Below are 12,719 nucleotides of genomic sequence, written 5' to 3' on the forward strand. Positions count from 1 at the left end.
GACAACGACGCTAGACATTTCAACTCAACGCTTCCAGGATAGTGGGGAAGGGGATACGTTTAATGAATTACAATGGCAATTTCACAAGTGGTCCATGCAAAATACATTCACACACTGGACACTTCTGCCCCCTGCAGACAGCATTGTGTCACCACCGCTCGTCTGCACAAGGCTGAAGCACGTACCTGCATTCCTTACATATCAACACAACATGCGTCTTTCATGCTGAAAAAAGACACTCATCTGATTACAGTGTGTATGCGTGTGCGTGCTTTGCAGTTTATGAGGCATGCATATTCATGGTGGCACTGCCCTGACTGGCACTGATTGCCAGATCCCAAGCTCTAGTGGTGTTTGCTTACCATGTTAAATGCACTTTTTGTAAGTCCCTTGGCTAAGTGTCTGTGAAATGAATGAATTTGGCAGCCAATCTAAAAATGACACTTGGGAGCACCTGCGTGATGCATGTGTGTAATAAAAGAATCTGTGTGCGCGTGTGTGTGTGTGTGTGTGTGTGTGTGTGAGCTTGTGTGTGTGTGTGTGTGTGTGTGTGTGTGTGTGTGTGTGTGAGCTTGTGTGTGTGTGTGTGTGTGTGTGTGTGTGAGCTTGTGTGTGTGTGTGTGTATGTGTGTGCGTGGCTTGTGTGTGTGTGTGTGTGTGTGTGCGTGAGCTTGTGTGTGTGTGTGTGAGAGCTTGTGTGTGAGTGTGTGAGAGCTTGTGCGTGTGTGTGTGTGTGTGTGTGTGAGCTTGTGTGTGTGTGTGTGTGTGTGTGTGTGTGTGTGCGTGAGCTTGTGTGTGTGTGTGTGTGTGTGTATGTGTGTGCGTGAGACAGCTGCGCGCTCTTACCTCTTGATGGTCTGTGTGATGGAGGGCTGGCGCTGCAAGGCAGTTCGGCGGAGGTCACGGGGGTCACAGGGCGGAGAGCTCAGATGTGTGTTCTCCACTGGCATGCTGATACTACGCAGGAACCCCTGCCGCTTCACCGGCTGTGGGACAGAGAGAGAGAGATAAGGAGAGAAAGAGAAAGAGAAAGAGTGACGGAGAGAGAGCGTGAGAGAGAGAATGTGACATCAGGGACACCATCTCCACAGGCTCTGTCTACACAGAGAATACAGGCACAGTGACAAAGGGCAAACAGCTCACCACTGCAAACAAGGCTGGGCCTATGAACAATGGCACATATGTAATCTAATATTCAGCCATTCTCTTTTCAGCTATTCTCAACAGGATTATGATGCAATACACAGACATAGGTACCATTGTTGAATTGCTTGCTTTTAGAATTAGCAATACAGGAAAATAAAGTCCCTTTCAATGCAATTTATCCCGTGAGTATAAACTAAAACCCTAGACCCAAAACAATTGGAGAAGATGCAGACATCATTGTTTTCTCTGCTTTTTAGAGCTCTGTGTAAACAGACAACCTGTGCTGTTACGCACAGTGTATAAATATGCATCAGAGACGGAGTCCTGATCTCATGGCCTTGGTTGCGAGACCACATACAGTAAACGTATTGTTGGTCTGGATCTTCATCTGGGTCTTGGTCTTGGCATATGGACAAGGCCTAGTTCTCCCTCCAGCATGCTCAGGCTAATGATCACTCATCTCCACCGCTAGACAGTGCCACAATGTTGACCTGGAGAATGAGAATTGGCAAACTGTACATTTCATTTGCTGTGTGTATTGGAAACATCAACCCTGTGGTTGCCTAGTGACATGGCCATAAAAGAAGAAATGACGGGCGCTTGTTCACCCAGTGCCCCCCCTAATCTGCAAGTGATTCAATTAACGTAATCATGAATTTTACCATAGCCAACACTAAAGTAAGCTAAATGGAGGAGAAACATTAAAATGGTCGTGGTCTGGGTCTTGGTCATCCAGGGGTGGGGGTGATCTTGGTCTGGCCATTGGACTTAAGGGGTGTGGTCTGAGTTTGGGTCTTGAGGGGTGTGGTCTTCACTCCAACTGGTGTGCGTATACGGGCGGTTTGTCTATTGAGGAAATACAATATTTTTTTCTCTCTGCTGTAAGCCAGAGAACCTTGAACTAACCCACATCATCATCATCAGTCCTTTGCGTTTTGGATGAGATTCAGTTTTGGAAGTTGCTGTTCTTATGAACAATCTGTCAGATGAGTATCTCATGCATAATATAATAAATCCCCAAAAGGAAACTGGAGTACTGCCACTCAGATTCATGAGGACTGCTCTTTCCAGCACAAATCATAGGAAACTGAATGAGAGGACACTTCAAAGTTAAAGGCCTAACCACACTGTACAAGCAGATAAAGGGGGGCCAGCATTCAGTCAACTGCGCTAAATATGGAGCAGAATCTGGGGCCCATCACGCAGCATATCAGTCTGGCACCTGATTGATTAATGGTGAGGCCTACCCCTAATTTCTTTAAAGAAACCACTCTAGAACCAAGCCATAAACTTCAGTCTACCCACCCTTCTGTTCCCCATTCTGTTCAGGCCAGCAGTGCATATCTCCAGTCCGGTAGGGCTGGGGTATAATGTGTATGCTGGCTTTAGGTGCGTTTCAGTGCTTAATACTGACTGTGCTTAATACTTAGTCACTGATTGGCTAAAGGGTCCACAGACCTAGTTTTCAGAGCTTAGACTGGCTATTTGATAGGACAACTTGAAAACCTGCACAGTGTTGCCATGCAGGCCTGGAGCACCCCTGGTTTAGGCAGATTAATTCATATGAATGTAAAGCTGTTTTAATGCCTGCTGGGTACAGTGTACAGAGGTCTGTAGAGAGAGGAAGAGGGTGGAGAGGCCAGTTGGGAGATACCTGTACGAAGGTGGGGGGCTCATCCAGGGACACCTGGGTTGGGGGGATGTCCAGCTTCAGCCAGGGAGGCTTCTTCCTCTGCAGGCTGCTGCTGCTCTGGTGCGGCGGCTCAGCCATGCTCACTGCCCCGCCCCACGCCGGCCAGCTACGGCACACAGAGAGAGGGGCGGAGTTGTGCGGTTACTGCGGTTACGGCCGTCACGCTGGCGTGCGCACGCGCATGCATGTGCCAACACACATACACATGCAAGCGCAAACACATGTGCGTGTAAGCACATGGCCAAACTCATACACGTATAACGTTGACATACTTTGCACACCACACACGCAGTCAAACACACACACAGACCCAAACATCACCAACCTATCACAAACAGCAAACCCTGAGTGACAGCAGCTGTCAGCTACAGCCCATGTGACCATGCTGGCTGTAACACTGGCACATTTCTGTTGGCACAAGATTATCTCAAGGACTCAACACCTGAATACAAAACAGTGCATGTTCTCTACCAAGCAAAAGGCTCAGATCTTTCTCATTCTCCAGCCCAACATATTCACCAGAGTAACAGGAGTGGACAAATAAAACCTTACTCCATGCAAGAACAGCGTACACAGACATGATGCCCGCCATCCATTTTCCAAGCAAAGGACATATACCTGAATCAGTACAGGTGAGGTAAAGTTCACTTTGTTAAATGCAAAGCCCTTTTAAGATTTGAGTTGCCATTCTATCACCTGATTATATCTGTATGCCATTGAAACATACAGTAGCAGGACTCTGTAAAGTACAACTTACTGCACATGAATGGATGTGTAAGTTAATTAGCCTAATAAATGCAGGAATGTACAGTAGCACTCTGCAGCTACCCTAGCACACATTTCACAAAGTTCTCATCATTCTAACAGGTTCTATTAATGCTTACAATTAAATCAGTCAGAGAACTGAATTTTGAAAGTTGCACCTGAGGAGTACTTTCAATTATGTCAAGAAAAAAAAAAGGCTGCTGGGAGTCAGAACTTGATTCTGGGACACTATCATTAACAGCCTGCATAGATCAAGGAAAGCCTCTTTATCTCCCTTTCACTTCAGGTAAATCGTTTTGGCTAAATTCTTGCATCACCTCAACACGTCTAGGCTGCGTCTCTCAACCCCGGACGCTAAAGGCCTGTGCCTGCCTCTCACGGTGTGGCTGAACTGCGATTGGACGACATGCACGGCGAAATGCTCCATTCTGAGCAGCACGGGACACATGCGTGGCGGACCACGGGACACTCCGCCCGGACGAGCGGGCGCCAGCCCCATTACCAGAGCGTCGCGCCGCCACTCCGCGCCACTAGGTGGAGCTAATACCTCTGCAATGCTGAGCCACATAAGCCGTGAAGCAGGCCAGGCATTCCACAGCTCTCCCCTGTTATGAAACCACTGCCCAGAGCGGGGACACTGCACCACAGAAGAAAAAAAGAAAAGAAAAACAGAACAGGCCACATCTGTTTAATTGCGTTCGGAGACCATGCGGAAGCATTTATTGCCGCGCCGTAAATATTTGCGCCACGCTAGAAGGGAGCTTTATCGCCGGGCGATTGTTCCTCCAGTTGGCGGACAGGTTTGGACCTATTCCCACTTCGTCATAATTGTCTCTGTTTGATGTTCTCTGTGTGGCACCGATACTGTCATTCCTCCACCCTGTGGACGTTTCCACAGGAGCCCCACACCAAACTTCACAATGAGGCCTCAGACTCATCATTCATCACCGCCTCGGAACGTCCGGGAAACCCGGCGTGAACTAAGGAACTTCAGGATCAAAGGCACATGTGACTAATTTCCCACGTAATCATTGGGCCACACAAATAAATGCTCTCAGACCCACATGCGGAGGTCTCAGCAGAGAATCCCACGTCACAGGAGTAAGGGTGGGGTGGGGGAGGGCAGGGGGTTGGACAGCTGGGGACAAATGAGGACAATTCAATGGAACAAAGGGAAAAAAATAACTTTAGGATCTTTTTTAAGACACTTCCAGCATGTTTCAGAGAGCGCTTCCTGACAGGAAGAGAAATGAAAGCGTGTCCGTGTAGGGAGAAGAGGAGGAACCTATCTGGCCTGTATGTGGCACACTTCCTCAGGAGTGGCTCGCGCCGATCGTGCTGTGTCATGCCTCTGCATTTCTGATCGTGCCTTTGATTCCCCGACACCTCACATATCAATAGGTGTTGTAATTTTCCTTGAGTACGCTGTAGGGCTCTCTTTTTCCGGAATACTTGGATCCAGCACAAATGAGAGCGCCAGTGGAGCTTCACCGCCTTTACTGAACCCAGAGACGGAGGCAGTGATGCCTAACCTCACAGACCCCCGGCCGAGAGCAGGGCCCTGCTGTACGGGGCGCAGCAAGCAACCCCGGCTAAGCAACTCAGCAACGTGCAGCACCAAGCGTCCAGATCTGGCGCACACCCGACACTGGCAGCAGGCAGCCACGATGCGAACGCGGCAGCCATCACGGCGCGGCCTGGCAGGGCAGCGGGATCTCTGACACGCAGGGGCAGGGTGCAGGATCTCTGACACGGAGGGGCAGGGCAGCAGGATCTCTGACACGCAGGGGCAGGGCAGCGGGATCTCTGACACGGAGGGGCAGGGCAGCGGATCTCTACAGACAGGAGCGGTGCCAGGGCAGCAGCGGGATCTCTGACAGCCGCCGACAGGGGCAGGGCAGCGGGATCTCTGACACGCAGGGGCAGGGCAGCGGGATCTCTGACACGCAGGGGCAGGGCAGCGGGATCTCTGACACAGCCTGGCAGGGCAGCGGGATCTCTGACACAGCCTGGCAGGGCAGCGGGATCTCTGACACAGCCTGGCAGGGCAGCGGGATCTCTGACACGCAGGGGCAGGGCAGCGGGATCTCTGACACGCAGGGGCAGGGCAGCGGGATCTCTGACACGCAGGGGCAGGGCAGCGGGATCTCTGACACGCAGGGGCAGGGCAGCGGGATCTCTGACACGCAGGGCAGGCACGATCTGCAGGGCAGGGCAGCGGATCTCTGACACAGTGGCAGGGCAGCGGGTCTCTGACACGTGGCAGGCAGCGGGATCTCTGACACGCAGGGGCAGGGCAGCGGGATCTCTGACACGCAGGGGCAGGGCAGCGGGATCTCTGACACGCAGGGGCAGGGCAGCGGGATCTCTGACACGCAGGGGCAGGGCAGCGGGATCTCTGACACGCAGGGAGGCAGCGGATCTCTGACCGCAGGCAGGCAGCGGGATCTCTGACACGCAGGGGCAGGGCAGCGGGATCTCTGACACGCAGGGGCAGGGCAGCGGGATCTCTGACACGCAGGGGCAGGGCAGCGGGATCTCTGACACGCAGGGGCAGGTGCAGCGGATCTCTGACACGCAGGCAGCGCAGGGGATCGACAGGGCAGGCGCGGATCTCTGACACGCAGGGGCAGGGCAGCGGGATCTCTGACCAGCAGGGCAGGGTGCAGGATCTGACCAGGCAGGCGCGGGTCTCTACGCAGGGCAGGCTGGATCTCTGACGCAGGCAGTGCAGGACTTTCAGCCTGTCCGCAAGGCCATCCACACCGAGCCTCCGGGCGCGGTGCCTTCGGCGCGGGTCTTCCTCCTCCCGAGCAGGGCTCCAGCGCACGGCTACACCCAGAGAGGGAGAGGGAGGGAGCTGACACACGCGGTCACATGGCACAACCTCTTGCCCGGGGAATCAATCATTTGAAACGCCTGCGTGCTGTGCTCCCCTCCTACTGCACCTTCTACGGTCCCACAGATGAAGGACTGAGGAGCAAGAAGAGGCCACTCCTGGGTCACACCTCTCCCTTTTCCTACCCAGAATTCCTAGCACCCTGGCCTCGGAACAGAAGGAAACCCGAGTCCTCCATCCAAGCTCAGACAGACCACCCACCGCCAGATTAATGACCATAGCAGATTGACATTTCCGAGGCCAAATATTCATTAATTTGAGTTAGCATTTCTGCAACCTTAGCTAATGAAGCCACAAAGTTTAACATCTGGCAACCCGGACCGAGCGCGCGGCTGATCTGCCATTGTGGTCTGCTTTCTCACAGACTCATTAAGTACATAAAGCAAGCTGATCTTCACTCCAGGTAGACCTTGAGCGTGTCTGGTCCGTGCTGAGAGAGGCTAAAGTTTCAACAGCACCCCTGCTCCTTCCTGCTATGTGCCAGCCCACACTTCCTGCCCACGCTCACTTCTCCCTCTCAGCCAAACAGCAGCCACAGTCCAAGTGCCAAAGCAGCAAGGTCTCAGACTGCTGCCATAGTCATCAATGTGCATGCCTCTCTTTAACCCTCTTTCTCTCACACTCTCTTTCCCAGTGCCTGTCCCCCTACCCATCTCCATCCCTGCACCCACAGGTGCTGCCACCCCAGGCAGGTATGGCTAACGTCTCCATGCTGGATCACCACTGTGGCTGTGAGTGATGTGGATGGAGGCTCGTACGCCACAGGCAATTACCACAGCACAAAAAACAGAGCAATGTGCCACAGCCCACAGCCTTGGAAGGACAGCTGTGTGTTTTGGAAGAACAACTCCAATCCCCTTCCAGTAACAGTGAGTCACATGACTTCCTTGAAAATGTCTGACATGTGCGTGTGTAGATTGTTGTGACCCTCAATTACACTGATCTGGGCCCTTGCTCTCCCCTCCCCCCTGACCATGCACTGGACAGCACACAAGAGAAAGCCCATAGCCTACAGAGGACAGGCTGTGGAAAGCACAGGCTATCTCACCCGAGACACAGACCCCCAGGAAGACAGACTTTGGATCAATCTGGTCTTCAGAGACACGGGCTGTGTATGTATATCTCATAAGGAAACACGGGAGTGTTCAGGGTGCAGCCTCTCTCAGTCAAGGTTTTTCCCATTCGCTGTGATGTCCAAACCGCACTGCGTCAGGCCTCAGCAGAGCTGACCCTGTCTGTGTACGCTGTGAGCATGGAGGGAGTAATGGATTCCCACTGCTCCACTCCGCACTGACAGGAAGGTGCAGGCTACAGCTGAAGCCAGGAGGAAGTCTGCGCTCAAGCCAGAGGGAATTTCAATGAGATTTCCCAGAAGTGGACATCTGAGTCGAGCGCGAACTCAATTTTACACATGGCCGCCATCCAAGGCCTCCGAACGGCCGATTTTACAAAAGTTTTCATTAAAAATAAAACGTTTTGTGGAACAGCCAGCGTTGCCTCCTACTGCCCGCTGTCTCCTGAATACACGAGTTAGCTAGACAATGGTCTCCAAGTCCAACTTGTAAGAATTGATCCTTAAGCCTTAGGTTTCAGCTCCACGGCCAAGTCCAACAAACCAAGTGCTATTCAACACTCATATACCACCCAGTCAGCCCAATCTGAGGGTATTTCCAAACCCTAAGATAATACGACATCTGCTCAGAGCTCCTGGCTCAAGGAAAAAAGGTTCAGTATTAAACAGTTCAGTTGTTCTTTAGTTTACTTTGATGTAAAGACATTCCCTATTGTGGATATACAACGCTGCGCCATCATTCATTTTGAAATGACACTGCACCTGCAGAGCCCCACCAACTGAAACAAACACATTCACATCCAAGAGCCACAGCACAAAAGCTAGTCAACGTGGGAGTAAATTACAGCAAATTAGAGATCTCACTGCACTGCCAGGAAACCAACTCAAACTAATTTGGCTAATAAAAATCATGCCTGTTTTTCCACCAGCGTTTTACTAAGATTTTACATAATCCTTCCCTGCTTGTTAAACGCATGTAATTTACATCCAGGTTCAGACTTTCAAAATGCAAGCGTGAAATACTTTGCCATGATGTGCGAGCTTAGCTGCCCCTACACAGGGCTACTTACCCTTGAAAGTCGGGAGAGATTTAAAACAGCGGAGCATGCTTTTGAACAGAAGGCCTAATTGATGTTTTTCCACAGCTAATTTTAGCTCGCAGCACATTGTTGAGTGTGCCACTGCAGTAGCTGGGAGTGAGCACAGGGCCAGACAAAACAAACAGGCGAGGCCAAGGTTTCGGCAGGAAGGCGGGGGGGAGGGGGAGCATTTCACAAAAGTGCTTTTGAGTAGAACTGCATCTCTCCCTCTCGCATTGGGATGTTCCGACACACGGGAGTTCCCCTTCGTACCCACGACGATAAATTCAGAAGCTGTGCGCTCGTCGACGGTACGTAAGGCAGCCATCCCAGAAGCCCCGCGGGACCGGTGATGTCACGGCCGCGGGGAGGGCCCAGCGCTGCGCGGGTCAGTCGGAGGGATGTGCGACCTGTGCTGAACCGCCCGTGAGAAAGGGGCAGGGGGCTCGTTGGGCTTCTCCGCGAGCTTTTATTATCCCTCGCTTCCTGCCTCTCCCCAGGCTGCCAGCAGAAAGCGGAGCCGCGCTCTTTCTGATGCTAATTGCCACTTCACTCCGGCCCGCGTTTCCTCACTTTCAAAAACCATTTTTAATCTCAGCCAAAAAAAAAAAAAACAATCGTGCAATTGAAAACTAAATATAATATCTGCTCAGACTACTATGTCCCTACTACGTCTTTTTTTTAACCTTCTTCCCATGAGGTTGATGGAACATTATCGAAAGATTGTGTTATTTTTACACTACAAAGGACAAAAGAGAAAAACACTCTTTAGTTTGAATTAGCCTAGGTTAAACTTAGTTTAACCTAATTCAAACTAATATCAGTCATCAAATTTAGAAAGGCAACTTATTATACCGAGGATTACTCATAATTTTCTTTTTTTTATTTTACAAATTTGATATTTCTCAAATTCATTTCTCTCTGACAGCGTGATAATTTTCCATAAGCAACTGATCTTTAATCAGTAAACTGCCCTTGTACGGCAATGAGCGTTTTTATTTATCTGCACAAACACTACTCTGCCAGTTTCCTGTTATGTGCTTTAAGAGATAGCGGTAGTCACTGCAGTGCTTAACTGAAGACTAGCCCGCGCTATCTCTTTGATCCAGCTGTTCCGCCCAGTCAGCCTGAGAGGGAGACAGATGTCCACGTGTTGTCAGGGGCAGTGGGTCTGCGATGGATGACCTCATTCATCTGTGCGGAGGGAAGGCTGGACACTTCCTTCCTGAGAGCAACGTGTCCACCCCAAGCTTCAGTCTCTCTCTCTCTACAGGCCCAAACTACTGCAAATATGTACACCCACTGCGTCTCATACACACAGTACACGCACGTATACAAACATACAAAAACACAAAAACGAACACAAGCAGGACACACACACAAACAGAGTTCACGCACACACACACACACACACAGTGCACCCACGCACACGCATACAAAAACACAAAAACAAACACACACAGTACACGCATGCACACACGCAAACAAAAACACAAAAACAAACAGACTACTACAAATATGTACACCCACTGCATCTCACACACACAGTACACGCACATATACAAACATACAAAAACACAAAAACGAACACAAACACACACACACACACACACACAGTACACGCACACACACACACACACACAGTGCACGCACACACACACATGCATACAAAAACACAAAAACAAACACACACATACAGAAACACACAGTCACACACACAAACAAAAATAAACACACACACTCGCACACACATACACAAAAACACAAACAAGCACATACACACTCACGCAGAAACACAAGCACACATACACACACACACCACACGCATGTGCATACCCACATGCACACACAGACACACGGGTACATGCACACGCACACACGCACGTGCACACACACATACACACGCACACCATATCTTTTCTTAGGTCCATGTCACCCACAGCCAGCTTAACAGGAAAACAAGAGATATTTGAGTTTGGAATTAAACACTAAAAGCCTCGACCCAGAGCACAAGACAAGTCAATATCGTATGCTTATCACTCCATCTGATTTTCTTAGTCCCTCACAACTCTACAAATAGTTTTTTTAGGCGAGAGTGTCCATACTAAGGGTAGTGTTGCGAAAGCAAAACCGAGGTATTTAAACTCAGGAAACGGATCAGTCACAGTCTAAGGGGATTTCCCCCACTTTTACATCAGAGGGAGAGGGTTTAAATTCTGGAATTAACCTCTAAATGAAGGAGTTACAAGAAAGATTACTGATTATAGTCTAAATTACTTTTAAAAAAGCACAAATCCTTAAAAGTAGTGACAAATGCAGATTAGCCAAACCAGCCCAAGCAACAATGTACTTATTCTAGATTTAAACTCACCACATGCTTTTACATTACTCCACAGGAATGCTGGTTCCTGCTGAAATATACAAATGATTTTAAATCATTTCAATAAATTTTAAGCTATATACCTGTACGTATGTGCCATTTCTGCACACTGATTTTCTGAGAATAAGATCGGATCACTCTCGTATGCATTCGCTAAAAAAAGCTCTTAAAATGCCTGCTGTATGAACCATCATGTGAAAGTGGTGGCAAATGACACGTCTCAAGCACTTAACACATATTTTGACACGCATTAAACATTCTATTCAATGTACGAATACTTTGGAAACCCTAAATAGTTTCGGGTTTAATCTAGCAAACCACAGCTAAAATCACAGATAAATGCGCTCATGTGAAATTAGATCAGCTCAATTTGGCAGACTACTCACATATCTGCTTTCACTTTCTCGGAGGGGGGGGTGGGGGGGTAAGAGCATAGTAATAAAGGTTCAGCCCCATGATAGCCGCATGGTCGGCTGTTTGGCGGCCCGTGAGCGGGGATTTTGGGAGCGAACAGTGCGGTTCTGTTGGAGGCGAGCGCTGAACAGGGTCAGCCCGGGGAGCAGGGGAGAAGGCCGCATTGTTCCGAGGGCGTCTGATCTGGCACCTCGCCATCCAGGAGACAACCTGTTTCACAGCCGCTACCTGCTCCCCTGTCGTTACAGCGATGTGTACAGCTGTGTACCTCTTGTCCATGTAAATGCCCTGGACAGCCTGCTGTGGCTTGCACTATGGGTTTTTTCCTGTAGAGCTTATGGCAAAGATAGCTTAAAGTGCACTGCACGTCAGTGTCTGTGGAGAATACGATATGAGAGATATGCAGCATGTTGTGGAAGGCGCATTAAATTCAGGCCGTTTGCTTCTAACAGGCTCACGCCTGGCTCCCCTGGTTTTCAGGCGGGCAGCAGGGAGAGGAAGCGGAGTCCGGCCGATGGGCTCCTCCGCTAGTCTGGGCGCGCAGCCTGGCAGCCGCTCCTCGCATGCGAGGAAATGCTTCACATACCGGCGGGCAGCCGGGGCCGGGCAGCCGGGGCCGGGCAGCGCTTCACACCATCCAGCCTCCGCACGCCCGCGCGGAGAGGGGGGGGAAGATGGAGACGTGCGGCTCGACAGCCCCCCGTCTCACAGTCACTGCGCTCTGGCACGAGCAAACAAACACTGGCGCTGGGGCCACAGCGTCGAGCAAGAGCTGCGTCCAGCCTCCGGGGAGCAGCACTGGGCGGCTGGGTGCCTCTGTGTGAGCGGTTTGGGTTCATTTCACTGAGTCTGGTCAGGCATAGATCGTCTTACTTGGTCCCAGTGAAAACAGAATGAGGCGATCTTAAAAGAACAGAGCACTGGGAATGAAATGGAAGCTCACAGCTATGGTGTGTGAAGCGCACAGTGCGCTTTCAGGGAGTGGCATGGCCACGTGCCAGTGCAGGGAAGAGTCTGCTCAGGTAAGCTATATAATATCACTCAGGTGCAGTGGGCACCGATGACATTTGACAATTAATTTTCGTTATTTGAGTCCAAGTTCCTAACATCTGGCAACGGACCAGTGATTAGAGGCTTTTTTTAAACAACAATTGCACAAATCCTCCATAAAATTGAACACATGCACATACACGCACATGTACACACACACACACACACACACACACACAAATATCACCAACGCAGGCAGCTTTCTAGGTCGCCACTCTGTG

General features: G+C 50.4%; 1 protein-coding gene across 4 annotated transcripts in view; it reads right to left on the bottom strand.

Annotated features, from left to right (window-relative positions):
* The window catches only part of rhbdf1b (rhomboid 5 homolog 1b (Drosophila)), a 47,079-nt gene that overhangs the window by 17,894 nt on the left and 16,466 nt on the right, over nt 1-12,719 (bottom strand). For 3 of the 4 annotated variants that reach the window (XM_064322824.1, XM_064322828.1, XM_064322827.1), the window contains exons 2-3: nt 2,801-2,945; nt 847-986 (exon numbers count right to left, since the gene is read on the bottom strand). In XM_064322824.1, the coding sequence (XP_064178894.1) occupies nt 847-986; nt 2,801-2,917 (257 nt within the window). In that variant the 5' untranslated portion in view covers nt 2,918-2,945. Of the gene's footprint in view, nt 1-846; nt 987-2,800; nt 2,946-8,645; nt 9,168-12,719 lie in introns of those variants that run through there. The other variant, XM_064322826.1, reaches the window with a different exon arrangement.

This window comes from Anguilla rostrata, chromosome 2 (genome assembly GCF_018555375.3).
Source record: "Anguilla rostrata isolate EN2019 chromosome 2, ASM1855537v3, whole genome shotgun sequence".
NCBI classification, from domain to species: Eukaryota; Metazoa; Chordata; class Actinopteri; order Anguilliformes; family Anguillidae; genus Anguilla; species Anguilla rostrata.